The sequence below is a fragment of the Peromyscus californicus genome, unplaced genomic scaffold (assembly GCF_007827085.1).
Source record: "Peromyscus californicus insignis strain IS unplaced genomic scaffold, ASM782708v3 Scaffold_20__1_contigs__length_68692818, whole genome shotgun sequence".
Lineage (NCBI taxonomy): Eukaryota > Metazoa > Chordata > Mammalia > Rodentia > Cricetidae > Peromyscus > Peromyscus californicus.
In genome coordinates, this window is record NW_026294503.1 from 46,110,191 (window position 1) to 46,128,433 (window position 18,243).

General features: G+C 49.4%; 1 protein-coding gene and 1 long non-coding RNA gene across 2 annotated transcripts; one reads left to right on the forward strand and one right to left on the reverse strand.

Moving 5' to 3' along the window:
* Positions 1 to 1,201: 1,201 nt before the first annotated feature.
* LOC128116801 (uncharacterized) lies at positions 1,202 to 14,375 on the reverse strand. Its single transcript, XR_008220596.1, has 2 exons — positions 14,235 to 14,375; positions 1,202 to 2,293 (listed from the first exon to the last, which is right to left on the reverse strand). It is a non-coding gene; the product is annotated as an uncharacterized LOC128116801 (long non-coding RNA).
* Mchr1 (melanin concentrating hormone receptor 1) lies at positions 12,888 to 16,387 on the forward strand. The gene is made up of 2 exons (XM_052748396.1): positions 12,888 to 13,210; positions 14,600 to 16,387. The coding sequence occupies exons 1-2, from the start codon at positions 12,901 to 12,903 to the stop codon at positions 15,577 to 15,579; spliced, it is 1,290 nt and encodes a 429-aa protein (XP_052604356.1). The 5' UTR covers positions 12,888 to 12,900; the 3' UTR covers positions 15,580 to 16,387.
* The last annotated feature ends 1,856 nt before the right edge of the window (positions 16,388 to 18,243 follow it).

Genomic DNA, 18,243 nt, shown 5'->3' on the forward strand with positions numbered 1-18,243 from the left:
AGCTCTTGATGGTGCTGATTATAAAGGGTCATGGTCACGTCCCTTTTAATTTTCCTATGTATGGATGGGGTAGTAAGAAACAAGCACCCAGAAGATTCCCCTGGGATCCATTCTTGCTTCTTTCCATTACCTTAGGGAAGGAGCAATGAGTCACGCCCTCTATAGTTGAGACAGTCACCCCCCACTGACCATGTGTCTTCCCTTCTGTTTCTCTTCCCAGCAGGGAGAGGAGCCTAGCCAAGTGGAAGGGTCAGTCCCAACTGAGCAGAGTCATCAAAGGCCAATACTGGCTCCTGGAGATGTAACTCAGTGGTAGAGTGCTTGGCTAGATTGCAGAAGGCCCTGGATTCTACCTCAGCATTGCAAATCAAACCAAGCCCACAAAAATTAAAGCCAGTGCTGTCTGGTGTCATAGTGAAGAGTCATCAGCCACCAAGTTCAGAGTGTCCCTTCTGTGTGTAGAAGAACTCAGAGACCGCAGGGAAGGGCTGACAGAAGCATGGCCGTGATGTGTGAGCAGGGTACAGCTGCAGTGGTAATCTGCCTGGAGCCTGCTTGTTCTCCCCAGGGCATAAATCTCACCTTCAAATGACAAGGAAGAACTAGGAAGCAGCTGCGGCAAGTTCGTGACAGCTGGCCGGGATGCTTTGGTCATCTGTTATCCAGTGCTTAGGCATCTGGTGTCTACCAGAACCTAGAAGTAAACCTGCAGATTATTTCTGCGAAGGAAGGCAAGAAGCAGTTTGAAGAGAGCAAGACTTAGCTCCAAATAAATGCTAGGACCAGGACACTGGGTGTGGTGGTGCTGCCTCCTGAGTGTCTGTGCATGGTTAATCCTAGTACTCAGGAGGCAGAGGCAGGGGCAGGTGGATCTCCGTGAGTTCCGGGACAGCCAGGGCTGCATAGAGAGATCTTGTCTCTCAAAAAAGCAAGTGAGCAATCAAACAACAACAATATAAAAATAAAAACAAAACTGAAACAAACTAGGATTTCAGGCTGGAGAGAGATGGCCTAGTAGTGAAGAGCACTGGATGTTCCTCCAGAGGACCCAGGTTCAAGTCCCACCACCCACATAGCAGGTCACAATCAACTGTAATTCCAGTTTCAGGGGACCCAACACCTTTTTCTGGCTTCCTTAGGCACCCAGGCATGCAAATGGTACACAGACATACATTCAAGTGAAACACCCATACACACAAGATAATTTTTTAGAGGTTTATTTATACATGAGCACTTTGTCTGCATGTACACTTGCACACCAGAAGAGGACATTGGATTCCATTATAGATGGTTGTGAGCCACCATGTGGTTCTGGGACTTGAACTCCTGACCACTAGAAGAACAGAATAGCCAGTGCTCTTAATTGCTGAACCATCTCTCCAGTCCCTAAACAAAAACAAAAAAAAACCAAAAAACCCAAACAAACAAACAAACGAAAACAACCTAGGACCTTCTACTGTGCTACTGTGAGGCACATCCCAGCTCTACTTGGCATCCTTGGCATCCACTGTAGAAAGCCAGCCCCTCATGGGACCCGCAAGGTCTCTAGTGTCAGGTGGCAGAGCTTGTACCACATGCACCAGGTGCAGAGTTAGTTTTCTCTTGCTCAGGGCTTTGTATAGAGCTGGGAGCACTTTTTTTTTTTTTTTTTTGACAGAGTCCCATGTATCCCATGATAGCCCTGCATTAACTGCGTAGTGAAGGGCGACCTTGAACTTCTGATCCTCCTGCCACCACATCATGAGTGACGCTATTACAGGCATGTGCCACTTTGCCTGGTTTATGTTGTGCTAGTGGCTTTGTGGATGCTAGGCAAACATTCCGCCATCAGAGCTATATGCCTGGCTCCAGAACTTGGAGCTTTTAGATCACCTAGAAAATGGGTTGGAACACTGAAATCAATGTAACCCGCAAATCCCTGGAGATTGGCAAAGCACTGTGCCTTTTTGGCGGTGGGAGATGGAAGGTACATTGTCATACACTTTGCAGAGGAAAAAAACCCCACATGTTCATAATACCAGATCCCAGAGTCCTTATTGAGATGTCAGGCCTTGGTATTTTCATGACACCTCTGTCACATTTAGGGTGCTTGTTCATGTCTGTTCTCTGGCCCCCTGCAGCATGACATCATCAGTATAAAGTAGAATAGTGTGGCATCTTGGGAAACAATGAAGTGTTAGGAGTCTGAGATGTGAAGAGCTGTCAGAAGAGCATGTCAGCATCCCATGACAAGATGGAGCAGGCGATCTGATGACCCTGATGGATGAGAGTAGTTTCTGATCTTTTCTGCTTCCTAGAATAGAGAAAAGCGTTTGCCAGCTCAGTAAATGCATATCAGGTGTCAGGGATGGAATTTGTTTTCTCTATCAATGGGACCACATCAGAAATAGCAGCTGCAACTGAAGTCACCACATAATTAGGTTTATGAAAATCCACTGCCATTCTCCAAGACCCAGCTGCCATCTTCACTAGCCAGGGTAAAGAATGAAGTGGGAATTTAGTTAAATCATCACCCCAGAGTCTTTCAAAGCCATGATTGTGGGTATTTTGTTTTTTAGGGGTAGATTATTGGCTTTTGAAAAAAAAAAAGATTTATTTTATGTGTACGGGTGTTTTGCCTGCATGTGTGTATGCATTACACATAGGCAGAGCCCACAGAGGCCAGAAAAGGGTGTTTGTTAGGTCCCCTAGAACTGGAGTTACAGATGGTCGTTAACTGCTATGCGGGTGCCGGGAATCAAACCTGGGTCCCCTGAAAGAACAACCAGTACCCTTAACCACTAAGCCATCTCTCCAGTTTCCCTCCCCGTTTTGAGAATGGGTCTCATGGTGCCCAGACTGACCTAGAACTCACTATGCTGAAACTCACTTTGCATTTCTGATCCTCCTGCCTCAACCTCCACAGTGCTAGGATAAGAGATGGATCTCATCAATGGCTAATTTATGCTGGGGATTGAACTCAGGGCTTTGTGTATGCCACACAAAAACTCGTCCTCAGCCCCTTGTGGTTTTTGTGGTTTTTCTTGTTATTGCTGGAGACAGGGTCTTACTTCATAGCCCAAACGGACCCAGAACTCACTATGTAGCCCAGATTGGCCGTGAACTCAAGGCGATCCTCCTGCCTCGGCCTCCCTTTGGTGCTGGGATTACAGGCATGAGACACCGTAGCAGCTTCATAATATTATCAATGTCTTCAATTCCTTGGAGGAAGTCAGATTTACTTTGCCAATCAATCAGGAATTTCCATTTGGCTTTGCTCATCACCAGATCGCTTACTCTGCCAAAATGAGAGCTAATGTAGTAATTCTGCCAGTGGCTGGGACATCTTTTCCAGGCATGCAACTAGAGGCATTGAAATAAATCGGTTTGGAGAGCCACAGGGCCTGCTGGAAAGCCATTCCAGTCAAGTCCATTGATTAGTTGATCCATCTTAACCCTGCTCTGACAGTGGGTCCCAGTGGGGTCCTGATCAACATAAATTCCTATTAACCAAGAGCCATTGCCTGCTTATCACCATAAGGTCCAATACTAAGTTTCTGCTGCATATAGTCAGCCTGGCAGATGGACTTAGACCCCAGGAGAAGGACTGAGTCAGGTTCACAGGTCATGCCGGTGTCATTGCGACCTCTGTGTGTGTGCAAGCATGAGCTAGACATCAAACCCAGGGCCTCAATGCATGCTAGGTAAGGGTCCCACTAAGCTACGTTCCCAGATCCATTATCCTTTCCTGAGAGTATCCAGGCTCCATTTCTTCCAGGGCTCTGGAGTAGGGACTGATTCATGCTCAGAAACTGGGAGACAGAGTGTCCTAGCAATCATCTTGGAGAAGGTCAGACTCTTGTGTACCAGACCTGAAGGGATTGATTGACGATTGATTGATTGATTGGTTGATTGATTGATCTCAGTGCTGGAGATGGACCCTAGGATCCTGTGCACACTGGGCAATTGCTCTACCCCTGAACTGAACCCCCAGCCCCTGCAGTTTTTCACGTTGGCAAATCAAGCACAAACAAAGACGGCAGGCAGGCTGCTCATCTCATTTGTTCTAGGGACCCTGTGCTGAACTGGGCACATCATTCTCGGCAGCTGAGACTGTCCCAATAACTGCCCCAGCCCTGCCTACCATAAAAACCCGCTTACCTCCCTCCCCCAAAGAATGCTGGACTTTAGCCTACCACCCCGAAATCTACACTCCCTATTAAATGGGGGAAGCCATTCCAACTCCCACCAGCAACTTTCATTAAGGGCTGATCAAGGGTGCTAGCATTTCCTCTTCTTCCAAGGGACTTCTCAAGCCTTACTTTTCCAGGAGGTCAATTTTTAATATGAGGGAGCTGTGTCTATGTTGGGGGTTAATTTTATTTTGAAAGCAACGGGAAGCCACTAGCCTGTTTTCAGGAGTAGGATAGATGAGGTTTACATTTGCACAGAACTGCTCCTGCCATGCAGCAGAGAATATATTAGATGAGGCCAGGTAGGAGGGAGGGAGGATAAATGATCCTCAGAGGCAGTGATGCAAATGGGCCTTGGAAACATGCAGACAGCAGCTGGGTCTTGGGAAGGACAGAGTGGGGGACATCCACAAGAGGGATGCATGGAAGCCCTAGGGTGCCTTGGGCAGGGCAGATAAATAGGTGATATGTGGATGTTCAGGGAAAAAGAGTTTATTGCTATAAATAGGATTGATTTTTTTGTTTTGCCTACATGTATGTCTGTGTGAGGGTGTTGGATCCCTTGGAACTGGACAGTGGTGAGCTGCCATGCGGGTGCTGGGAATTAAAACTGGGTCCTCTGGAAGAGCAGCCAGTGCTCCCAATGCTGAGCCATCTCCACCAGACTCCATCTTCTTAATGATTTTCCTGGGGCTGAAGAACAGACAGGTTAAGAGCCAGAATGATTGGAGTAGGTCAAAGTTCTGTTCTTTGGAGGAGACTGGAGGCAAAGTGGCCTTATCCAGACATTTGGATGATGCCAATTATAAAGCTCTAACTCCAAACTCCTTGTCTGTGGAAGCGGTTTAGACTCTCTGGCCTGCAGCACGATTGGTGAGCAGGCAAGAACGCAAATCTAGGGACATCTGTGAGAAGATGCTTCACGCTGCCCCTAAAATTACACTCGGCAAAGCCAGGAACACCCTGTTACCTTTGCACATTCACCCAAACCTTGGAGCACGGTCATCAGCCCTTTGTGTCCATGAACAAGGTGGAACATAAGCTGCTGGCCCTGACTCTGCTAAACAATAGCGGGACTGAGGCTTGGAGGCAGAGCTCCACACTGTGCTGGTGAAGTCTCTTCAGCTGTCCTTCCTCTCTCGATGCATCAAGCCTCCCGCATCTTCCCAGTGTCTTAGTGTTCCTCCAGAGTCTTCCAAGTGAGTGGAAGGAGCCATAATCTTTAAGAATTAGATGAGGTTTTAACTCATCTGAGCCTTTCTACAGCAAAAAATGACGACTTTGCCATTGGGATTTCACTAAGAAAAAGGACTTGTTGCTCAGTTACAGGGAGTAGGTTCAGCTCTCTGGCTCATGTCCCTTCTGGTTCCGACTCTGATTTGTTTTGCTTAAGCAGTAATATTGGCAAGTTACAATTGCATACATTTACAGCTACAAAGTAACTTTATGTCATGTATAGTCTTCGATGTGGAATTGTTACATCAAGCTAATTACCCATGGCCTCAGAGGCACTCTGATTGTGACATTGTATTCTTTGACCAGTATCTCCCCAGCCCTCAGCCTCAGGTAACCATCACACTATGGTCGGTTCTATAAACCTCATATGGTTGCTACATGTAATGAGGTTCACCTGTGTTGTGACAGTTTCCCTGCTCATAAAGGCTGAGTTGCTTTGCAGTGTGTTCATATGCATTACAGTTATAATATATATATATATATATATATACACACACACATACATACATAATATACACATACATGTGTGTATACATATGTTGTATATCTGTATATATTGTGAGTGTATATATCTGTATGTATATTGTATATGTATGTATATATCTGATATATATTGTGGATGGACACTCTCCATATCTTGCTCATTCTGATTAGTGCAGCAATAAACCCAGGGAGCGGATTTCTCTTTGAGATATGTCACTTTGCCCTTGGATATAAATCCAGAAGTGGGGCTGCTGGGTCATATGATAATTCTCTATTTTGTTTATCAAGGAATGTTGCCTCGGCTTTTCAGCTGGGACTCAAGCTCGTTTTGGAGTAGATCTCAGCCATGGACAGGATACGGCAGCTTAGGCACCCAGGCATTTCTATCTGACCTTGGACAGCTTTTCTCTGGAGATTTTGCTCAATTGTCAGCTTTCTTGTCAAGGCTGCATCGCTGTCTACGGCCCTCGTCCTATGACTTCCCTTCCTCTGTTCCCAGGTACCCTGTTGACCCTGCTCTCCATCTCAGCCTCTACCCTGAGCAAACCCATGCTTGTGGCACCCCACTTCTTCGTCTGTCACACAAGGATAGTAGCACTCTCTTGTTTCAAGGGTTAATAATAAAACTTGCCTGTCTCAGGCCGGGCGGTGGTGGCGCACGCCTTTAAACCCAGCACTCGGGAGGCAGAGCCAGGCGGATCTCTGTGAGTTCGAGGCCAGCCTGGGCTACCAAGTGAGTTCCAGGAAAGGCGCAAAGCTACACAGAGAAACCCTGTCTCAAAAAACAAAAAAACAAAAACAAAAACACACACACACACACACACACACACACAAAAAAAAAGAAAAAACTTGCCTGTCTCTTCCTGTGTCTGGGCACTAAATTTCTTATTTATTTGTTTATGTGCATTGGTGTTTTGCCATGAGTGTCAGGTCCCCCGGAACTGGAATTACAGACAGTTATGCGCTGCCACGTGGGTCCTGGGAACTGAACTTGGGACCTCGGAAAGAGCAGTCAGTGCTCCTAATCACTGAGCCATCTCTCCAGCCCCTCATTTGTTTATTTTTGAGGCAAGGTCTCCCATATCTCAGTTTGGTCTCAAATGGACTGTGCAGTTAAGGGTGACCTTGAACTTTTGATTCTCCTGTCTCCGTTTCCCAAATGCTGGGACCACAGTGGTAACAGCACTACTCCCAGTAGATGCTCTATTGGGAAGCGAACCTAGAGCTTCCTGAATGCCAGGCAAGTAAGTACTCTCCCGACTGAGCTACATCCCTAGCCCATTGGGTTAATTTTCTATCTGCTCCTTAGAATCCGCTTTCTATCCTCATCTACTTTGCCCTGGGCCCCAGCAGGATGATTTTCGTACTGCATCAACAGGGAAAGATCAGAAGGCGGTCAGTCAGAGAGCTCAGTTGTGTTCCTTACATCTCCTGCTCGCTGCATGCCTGGCAGTTCCTTTCTGGGTCCTGCTAGCCGGCCAGCTCAGGCCTACACATAGGAATGGCATCCAGCTGTTGCTAGCCCCAGACACTGCTGCAGCATCCTTCATGGACTCCCTTTTAGTGGTACCCAAACCTTGGCAAACAGACAGGCCCTTTATTAGAGTCTCTCTGCTTTCCCACGTGTTCCTTCTGTTTCCTCCAGACACCCTGATTGATCCAATCAATACGCATCATCTCACCTGCTGGAGGCGTTCCAGGAGGCACCTTCAGCCACAACAAAGTTCAGAGGAAGCAAAGGACATAATTCCCTCATGTTGTCTTTGCAAGAAGCAGGAAATCTCTGCCAAATGGCTCGCACTCCACCATTCCCCTTGGCTACCATTGGTAGTAGTGAGTCACACACCCGCTCAGATCCCCAGGAAAAAAGAGTCTGAGACTAAGGGCATGTGGGTGTTCTACTGGGAAGTGCGATCCTAGGAATCAGGAATGAAAAAGGAGCAAGCAGGACAGCGGGAGACTCGGTAGAAGGATTTCCAGTGGCCGCCATGCCAAGTGACCCTGGACTGCTGAAAGGTCATAAGATATGCCTCTGATGACATATCCTGAGGGAACAAGGAGAAACCAACTATCTGTGACTCTCTTTCTTTCTTTCTTTCTTTCTTTCTTTCTTTCTTTCTTTCTTTCTTTCTTCCTTCCTTCCTTCCTTCCTTCCTTCCTTCCTTCCTTCCTTCCTTCCTTCCTTTCTTTCTTTCTTTCTTTCTTTCTTTCTTTCTTTCTTTCTTTCTTTCTTTCTTTCTTTTTTTGAGACAGGGTTTCTTTGTGTACTTTTGGTGTCTGTCCTGGATCTCACTCTGTAGACCAGGCTGGCCTCGAACTCACAGAGATCCGCCTGCCTCTGCCTCCCGAGTGCTGGGATTAAAGGTGTGCGCCCCCCCCACCCGGCCTATCTGTGACTTTCATCCCATATTGAGCAAAGATGCACCCCAAGAAGCAGTAACTGTCCCTGCTTTCTAGATGGGCTATCGTTGAACATTTCTGGGCTCCCGTTTTCTAAGCTGTTGCAGAAATGGAGAGCACCCTGGACAGAGGGGGGAAGGGACCCGCAGCAGGTCTGAGATGCAGCACCGGTAGGCCCGACCTGTACTGTGATGCACTGACACCTGTACTCAGTGGGGACTGAGGGGAATGGGTGCTGCAGAAATGGTGAGCATATGAGCCAGGAGTAGCCAGGAGGATCTAAAGAAATACACGTGCAGGTCCAGTAGACCTGGCCAGCCCTACAAAGGTCTCTATCAGACGCCTCTGAGATCCTTGTCACAGTCTCCTGGGCCACCTCTGGTTTCGACTTTGGCTATAATGGACTGCTGAATGAGCTTAACTCATCTTGTGCCTGTAGTGTCTTGCATTCTATCTATTTGCTTTCTGCCCTAGACTTCTCTGATATGCTAGGCCAGTGGTTCTCAACCTTCCTAACGCTGCGACCCTTTAATACAGGTCTTCATGTTGTGATGACCCCCCAATCATAAAATTATTTTTATTGCTACTTCATAACTGTAATTTTGCTACTGTTGTGAATCATAATGTAAATGTTTTTGGAGACAGAGGGTTACCAAAGGGGTTGTGACCCACAGATTGAGAATCACTGCACTGGAGACTTTCAGATCTAGCATAAACAGTCCAGGAGGGCGGGCTCAGTGTCCCAGGAGAAGTCTCAACCAATGGGAACAAGAATCAGTTGATATAAACTCAACTTTTGGTACGTTAGGTGACTCATCCTGAGAGATTCTGTGTGTGTGTGTGTGTGTGTGTGTGTGTGTGTGTGTGTGTGTGTGTGATGCTGAGGACTGAACCCAGGGCCATGCCACACAAGTACTATACCACTTAACTAAACCCTCACTCCTCTGAGCAGTTCTGAAATGGAGTTCCCACAGTCCATAGCAATAAACTCAGTCCTAGTCCCCACTGGCTCACTTATTCTAGCTCCTCACCCATCCTATCCACTCACTCGCGTTCCTTAGACTCACACCAAGAATGAATTTCCACACACACACGCCCAAGTGAGAAAATGAATTCTAGGAGTCACAGCCGGAGATGGATCCTCCAAGGGGAGATGCTGGAAGATGTCAGTTACCAGCCAGCTGTCCCTAAGGGTGCCGCTGCTGCTAGTGGACAAGACGCTGACTAGCCCTAGCCTGGCAGTGACATCAAAGTGACAAGAGTCTTACTTGTGGTTGACTGAGATGCATACCAGTAAAAAAGGAGGTGCTGAACGATGCAGCCTCTCCAGAAGAGTAGTGAAGGAGCTGTGGGATCAGGAGGCTGATGGACCTGCTTTGGAAGCCTAGGAGGAAGAAGATGGAGGGGTCTATCAATTCATGACACACAGTGAAAGCCAGGAGGCCTCCAGAGCAGCAGTTCAAGGAGACCGCCATCTTCTGCAGCGGTAGAGCAGGCTGTGCTGAAAATGAGACCCAGAATCTAATTGTAAGGGTAGCTGAGGTGCAAAAAACATGGAGTATGTACAGCCTCAGCAGATCTTTGATGATAAGGAGTGGAACCCTGAAGTCTAGGAGGGGACATCTGGATGAATTTGGAAACAGATTCCCCCCAACTCCTTGAACACTCCAGACCAGCAGATACAACTATCCCCCTGTTACTTTTTTATAGGAGAGCAGCTTGCCCTTGCTTGGAAATGGTGACAGGATTCAACTGAGATTATACCTTGCAAGAGGACATTTATCGTTTGTAGATATGCCCCCCCTGCACCAGCATTCTCTTATTATGGACTGGAAAAAATCATTGGAGCATGTATAGGAATTACCTTCATGGTGCTAGGACATGGCACAAATATGTAATCAAAAGGACAGTGTTGGGGAACATTATTTACAGTGTGTTATTTTATTTGCGTTGCATTTGTTTAACTCTGTGAAGCTGTATTACTGTGCCTGTCTAAAACACCTGATGGTCCAGTAAAGAACTGAATGGCCAATAGCAAGGCAGGAGAAAGGATAGGTGGGGCTGGCAGGCAGAGAGAATCTATAGAAGGAGAAATCTGGGAAGAAAGATCAAAGAACGAGAGAGAGGAAGGAGGAGGACTTCAGGGACTGGCCACCCAGCCACCCAGTCACACGACCAGACATGGAGTAAGAAGGAAAGAAAGGTATACAGGAATAGAGAAAAAATCTCAAGGCCAAAGAGAGACCAGATAATTTAAGAAAAGCTGGCAAGAAACGAGCCAAGCTAAGGCCGGCGGCATTTATAATTAAGAATAAGCTTTCGTGTGTGATTTACTTGGGACCTGGGTGACACCCCCCAAAAAACCCAGCAGAAACAAACAACAACAGGAGAGCATTTCTTGGCAGGGATGCCCCTACTACATGGGCTGGAAGAAACCTGGAAGGACCCCTGGAGCCAGCGCTAAAATAGTTCTGGGATGGCTCCAGGAAGTGGCCTCCAGTAACACTACAAAGGAACTAGTGCCACCTTGGCAGAATTTGGGTGTCTTCACATGGCTGTTAGGTTGTATACATACATTTACCATTAATTTTTTTTTTAACATTGTGGTAAAACGTTCATAAAATAAAATGGGCCATGTTAACTCTGTATATGTGTTGCTGACAATTGAACCCAGGAGCTTTGAACATACCAGGCAAGCATTCTACCACTGAGATACACTCACACTCCCTTAACCACGGGCAAGTGTCAAATTCAGCAGTATTAAGTACACGCGCAGCGCCACTCGACCATCATTACCATCTGTTTCTAGAAGTTCTCTCCCACTGCGTACACAGAAACTCTGCACCCATTCAACAATAACTCCCCACTGATCCTTTCCACTGGCCTCTGGGGCTGGGCAGAGTTTTGAGAGAGAAGTCAGAAGACTCTGAGAAGTGCAGTGCTGGAGTGGGATTGACCACGGGAGGCTGAAGGACACACCAGTCTGTCCTCCAGGGAAGCTCAGCCAGAACCTGTCTTGGTTTTCTATTGCTGTTGAGACACCACGATCAAGGCAACTTAGAAAAGAGAGTGTTTAGTTTGGACTTACGCTCTCAGTGGGTTAGAGTCCAAGATGGTGGAGCAGAGGTGTGGTAGCAGGAGCAGCTACAGCTACATCCTGATCTGCAAACGGGGTGGGGGAGTGGGGGGTGGGAGGGTTGGGGGTTGGGGGGGTTGGGGGTGAGGATAACTGGGAACTGAGGCATGGGTTTTTGAAACCTCAAAACCACCTCCAGTGACACACCTCGTAATCCTTTCCAAACAAGGTCCACCAACTGGGGACGAAGCCTGTGGAGGCCATTCTCATTCAAACCACCACAGCATCCCCTTCACTAACTCCACAAGGGACATGTAGGTCTGAGGTCATCGCAGAGTTGGGGTACTCCATTAGAGATGTACTAACCATCCACTACAGCCGTGGCTAAACTATCATCTGATTTTGTGGGGGGTGGGGATGAGGGGCCCTGACATTCTGACCCTCCTGCCTCTACCTCCTAAGTGCTGGAATTGGTGGCATGCACCATGTCCGTTTTATGAGTGCAGGGGAGAGAACCCTGGGCTTCTGCCTGGGAGACAAGTACCCTACCAAATGAGCTGTACATCCTTAGCCCCTGTCTGGCTTTGGTTAAGCTCTTCATGCTGGTGAACCAAGAGGCCAAGAAAGAGGAGCTCTAATAGCTGGTAGGGATAATCAATGGCTTAGCCTGAAGAACTAAGCATGCTAATGTCCAATGTCCAAAGGAAGAGAATGGCTGGAACTCAAGGGAGCTATAGGGGTTTCTCTCTGTGCCTCTGTGTCCATTAATAAGGGTTAACAGGCAACCATGGCAGCCAAGGAGTCAGACTCTGGATCTGGTCCTGGTGCCGTGACTGCGGTTTATTATGACTCTCTTGGAGCTGGCAGCAGGAACCTCTGCAGAAAATTCCCTAAGGCCTGTGCATGCTGAGGCTGCTGCCCATTGCTAATCTCAGTGTGGACTTATTCTCTTACGCTTTGATAAATGTCTCAGAGTCCCAGACAAAAACCTCAAAGATCTCAGAGCACTAGAAAATAAAACCTCCATAACTGGTCCAGACTGATGCTGCATAGAGGGAAGTTTGGTCTTTCTGTACCCCAGACCCTGACTATTGCCAGCGCAGAAAGCCCAGAATCACCTTGGCCCACCTGGCAAGGGCTAGAAATCGCCACCTAGCCAAGGAGATGTTTGGAAGTTACCAGGACACAGGAAGGGTCTAAGGTGACCTCCAGCTTGCGTGAGGACCAAGGGTGCTTCAGTCTTAGCCCCTGAGTCCCCAGCACTGGGAACAGTACCCCTGACTCCTGCCACATGGTCCTGCTTCGGCAGGGTAGGCAGTCGGTTGCTTCTCCCTTTTGCCTTTGCCTGAGACCTGGAGGGTCATGTAAAGCGAGCTTGGCAACCCCTGTGAGCTCAGGAGACAGCCCCAGGAGCCAGTGAGAAGCAAGGCTGTTGGCAAGGGGCTGCTTGAGCCTCGCTGCTGCTGCTCGGCAGGCAGTCAGGAGTGGGAGCCGCAGCCGGGACCGAAGAGGTTAACGTGCATCTGCCTCCGAATGTTAATGTGTCTAGGTGATGTCAGTGGGAGCTGGGAAGGAGGGAGTGGGGCGAGCAGTTGGGCTCAGAGGCAGCAGAGGCTGCCAGGCGGTAGAGGAAGACCCTTTTCTGGACTGCAGGGCTGGCTCACGTTCGGGACAAGGCGGTGGCAGGCACTGGAGGCTGCCGCAGCCTGCGTGGGTGGACGGACGCTCAACTCCAGGGAGCAGGCGACCTGCACCGGCTGCATGGATCTGCAAGCCTCGTTGCTGTCCACTGGCCCCAATGCCAGCAACGTCTCCGATGGCCAGGATAATCTCACAGTGGCCGGTGAGTCGGAGTTAGAGTCCTCCCTCCTCCGGGATGGGTGTGGAAAATGGGAAGGTTTCACCTCCAGAGCCAAACTGCTTAGGAAACTTTAACTTACAGCTCCTCGGTGATAAGATCTGCAGTCTGCTTTGCCTGGATGGGAAGAGGAGAGGAGCAGCTGATACCAGCTAGGACAGAAGGGTTAGGAAGGAATAGAGATGGGGCAGAGGCACGTCTAGAAATAGCAAGGGTTGGTGTCGAGGCGTGAGGCAGACAGGGGTAAAGCTTGCTGATGAGTCCCAAATAGGCTTTGCATGGGGGGGAAAAATCAAGGCTGGAAAAGCAAGCAAGAAAGCGGGCGGGGAGCATGTGGGAGCCAGCGGAAGCTCTTTGATTCACCGCTACCCTGGGCTGAATCCTCTGGCTTTGCACTGGGGTAATGGGGTCTGAGTGGTCCTGGCTGTCCTCTGGCAGAGGCTGCTGGGAGCAAAAGACTTCACAGGGCGTGAGAGGATTAACTTTTCTGGTGAATTAAGCTTCTTGACATTTGCAGAATTTCAGGCAATGCCCTGAAATTCTAGCTTTGAAGGAGAAGGGGAGGAAGGGGAAGGGGAAGGGCTTGTGTGGAGAAAATTCTCAAGCTTCTGGGGTATAACACAGCGTCAGTCTGAGCCCTGCTGGGGAAGCCCAGGCTCGGGAGACATGGCCCACGGAAATCCCTGTCAGGACGCCGGGAGAGGGCTGGGCTGTTGAACCTAAAACACACCCCACACCCATAGTGACAGTCATTCCTTGGATATGCCTAGGAATCTGTATAAACCCTTTGGTCAGCTATCTCTGAAAAGATGAGAGTACAAACAAGAAAAACAGCACACACGCGCATGCGCGCGCACACACACACACACACACACACACACACACACACACACTCACTCACAGACACAGACAGACAGACACACACACACATACACACACACTCATACACACACACATACACACACACACACTCATACACACACACACACACACACACACATGTACGTACATGGACATTCTTGAATGTCCTTCAAGGTTTTTTGACAAGGTTTCCTGGTGAATCCCAGGGATGTGAAGTTGTTTTCAGCAGACATCTGGGCGTCTTGACTCCTGGCCCTCTGAGCTGAAGTGAAGGTCCTTTGAGTAACAGGTGGGTCTAGAAAATTCGGTAGGAGTATTCACCAGGAAGCAGTGGAGGAGAGTAAGGGACAGAATTAACAATAGCATGGGAGGGAGGACCGTAGAGATGACGCACAGTGACCTCAAGCTGAAGTAGGGATCCTGAGAGGTCAGCAGGGGGGGCCATCGGAGGGCAGGTTGTCAGCTTCCAGAGCAGATGGCAGGTCACACGTGCTCCTTCTGTCGCGTCCTCAGGGTCACCTCCTCGCAAAGGGAGCGTCTCCTACATCAACATCATTATGCCTTCCGTGTTTGGCACCATCTGCCTGCTGGGCATTGTGGGAAACTCCACAGTCATCTTCGCCGTGGTGAAGAGGTCCAAGCTACACTGGTGCAGCAATGTCCCGGACATCTTCATCATTAACCTCTCTGTGGTGGATCTGCTCTTCCTCCTGGGCATGCCTTTCATGATCCATCAGCTCATGGGCAATGGGGTCTGGCACTTTGGGGAAACCATGTGCACCCTCATCACAGCCATGGATGCCAACAGTCAGTTCACTAGCACCTACATCCTGACCGCCATGGCCATCGACCGCTACTTGGCCACCGTCCACCCCATCTCCTCCACCAAGTTCCGGAAGCCCTCTATGGCCACCCTGGTGATCTGCCTCTTGTGGGCTCTCTCCTTCGTCAGCATCACCCCGGTGTGGCTGTATGCCAGGCTCATCCCTTTCCCAGGGGGTGCTGTGGGCTGTGGCATCCGCCTGCCAAACCCAGACACTGACCTCTACTGGTTCACTCTCTACCAGTTTTTCCTGGCCTTCGCTCTACCCTTTGTGGTCATCACCGCCGCCTACGTGAAAATACTGCAGCGCATGACGTCCTCGGTGGCCCCAGCCTCGCAACGCAGCATCCGGCTTCGGACGAAGAGGGTGACCCGCACAGCCATCGCCATCTGTCTGGTGTTCTTTGTGTGCTGGGCGCCCTACTACGTGCTGCAGCTGACCCAGCTGTCCATCAGCCGCCCCACGCTCACCTTTGTCTACTTGTACAACGCGGCCATCAGCTTGGGCTACGCCAACAGCTGCCTCAATCCCTTTGTGTACATAGTACTCTGTGAGACCTTTCGAAAACGCTTGGTCTTGTCGGTGAAACCTGCGGCCCAGGGGCAGCTTCGCACGGTCAGCAATGCTCAGACAGCTGATGAGGAGAGGACAGAGAGCAAAGGCACCTGACCCCTTCCCCTGTCACCTCCAAGGCGGGTCACCACATCCAACCATGGGGAGAGATACTGAGAGAAACCCAAGGCTACCCTGGGAGAATGCAGGGAGGCTGGAGGCTGGGGGTTTGTAGCAAGCACATTCCATGGGGCCCATAAATTGCTCGGGAGGCTTGCAGCCAGGTTTTTTAGGGGGAAGCTTCAAACCTCAGACATCCTCTTGGCAGAGCAAGAGGAAAATGGTGGTTTAACTGGTCCACAGGGAGCTGTAGCTGTTAGCTCACGTGTCTTTTTCCCAAGGGAAGAGGTTGAAGGTGCCTCTAGCTGAACCGGCAGGGCCAGGGTCCTACCGTGACATACAAGCTGAGCACTCCCTCCCATCTCTCATTGGTGTGAAAAGAGGCAGCCTTTCTTCCAAGCGGGTGGATCACCTATGAAGCATGCTGCCTCAGCTCCAGCAACCTGTGTGGGTTTCACTTTCTCCCCAGGGGATGCATGTTTACACTGGGGTGGGGCTCTGAGCCCACAGGAGTCTAAAAAACAAAAGAGCCCAGGGTGTTGAAAGATCTAATAACGGAGAAGGGCAAGGCAAGCTGGGGTGGATACGGATCTTGAAAGTAATAAAAATGAGGGTAAGGGGCTTTCACGGTGACAGGGACATTCTCTTTGTAGGGCTGTCAGTCCATGGCTGATCCAGAGTGAGCATCCGTGTATTCTGCATGTGCAGGGGGTCACTCCAGTGCCTGTTTTGTTGGCATCATCTTTATGCTTCAGCCTTCCACTCCCAAATCAAAACGAAATAAAGGCAAATCTCAACCCACTCATTCTGGAGGCTCCTGCGTAATTGCTTGGGCTTTGGGGGTGGGGTGAGTCCTATACAAGGAAAGGGGGGCAGGTCATGTGAGTATAGTATTCGCATCTTGTTTGGGGCTGCATCTTTAGGGAGCCTGAAGTAAGGGATTTGTTTTTCTAAACCCACAGAGAGGAGTTAGTGACATTAATGGAATTACTGTGAATTCATTGGATTGCAGAATTGCTGCTGGACTCAGCAGCCTGGCTTAGACTCTTGTTATCATCAATGCTGCCTCCTTGGGCCCCCAAGTTCTACTCCCCCCACCCGTGTGACTCCCCCAGACCCCTCCCCTCCTCTGACCCATGCTGAGTCACCAGCTGCAGGTCTGGCTCTTGGGGGGGAAGTCTGAGCTAGTCTCTGCTTGCCGCAGCTCAGAGCTGCTGGGCACCTTAAAAGCAGATGGCTGCTCAGGCCGCTGGGAGGCAGTCACGGCTGCTGCTTCTCAGCTCTGTCATCAAGAGGGCGCAGGAGTCCTCAGTGTGGGGCTCAGCAGATGGTAATGAGAGAGTGGGAGCAACTTGTCCAGAGGCAGCCTGGAGGCTGATCCTCTCTTTGCCGGTCACTTTTCGCTGCAGAGTTGCGGTAGCAGCCACTTAGAATACTTCCGGCAGCCTCCCCAGGTGCTGGGGAGTAGCAGTATTTCCTGACCTGAGGTTAGGGCTCCTTCCTCCTAACAGCAGGGCCTCTAGCCCCCGCTAGGTAAGCTTCAAGTCTAGTTTAGGTGCAAGTCCAGTGGAGAAAATAAGATTCTCAGGGGAAAGTGGACGTGGTGGCGCCTGTGTGTGTGTGTGTGTGTGTGTGTGTGTGTGTGTGTGTGTGTAACTCCAGCATCCGGGAAACTGAAGCAGGAAGACTTCAAGTTCAAGGCAGGGGGCGGGCGGGGTGGGGCACGACTGAGAAATCATACAGTGGGTAAAGGGCTTGTCGCACACGTCTGGTCCCCCAGAACCCACACAGGTCAATGTGGAAGGAGAGAGCTGATCCTACAAGTTGCCCTCCACACCCCACATCCACATCCGGCACAGTAATAATAAAATTCAAAGAAAAAAAAAAAAAAGAGTTCAACTGCGAAAGGGGGGTGGAGAGAAAAGGAAGAACCAGAGGATGAGGAGGGACTCTGGGAAATGCTGTCTTGGGGACATGACATGGTCATTGTACCCATGAACTCACCGCAGGCAGCTGTGATCACCGCGTGTAAGATCAAGTTCACAGGACCCATCAGCATTCCAACAGGCAGCGTTAGTCGGACCCAGTGGGTTATATTAACAACAGAAAAGGAGAAGAAAATAAGGGGGACATGCTGCTGGGGTGCCTGGGGGAACAGGAGGGTGAGTTTGGGGGTGCATATGACCAAGGTGCATTTCTTACATGTATGAAATTGTCAAATAATAAAAAAAATTATAGCCGGGCGGTGGTGGCACACGCCTTTAATCCCAGCACTCGGGAGGCAGAGGCAGGCGGATCTTTGTGAGTTCAAGGCCAGCCTGGTCTCCAAAGCGAGTTTCAGGAAAGGCGCAAAGCTACACAGAGAAACCCTGTCTCGAAAAAAACCAAAAAAAAAAAAAAAAAAAATAAATAAAAATAAAAATAAAAAAAATTATTCTGTCAAAACAAACAATCAAACAAAAAAGAGTTCAAAGTCACCCTGGGCTACAAGGCCCTGACTAAGGAAAAAAAAGAGTCTTCCAGAAGCCTTAAGATAAACCTAGGAGGAGCAACTCTACCCCACCAGTGGAGAAGGAGGCTTCCCTCAAACCTAGCGTGTCTATGAAGAAGTTTCCCATGAGCTGCACACCATAGCCTTCCAAGGAAACCGGGAAGCAGGTG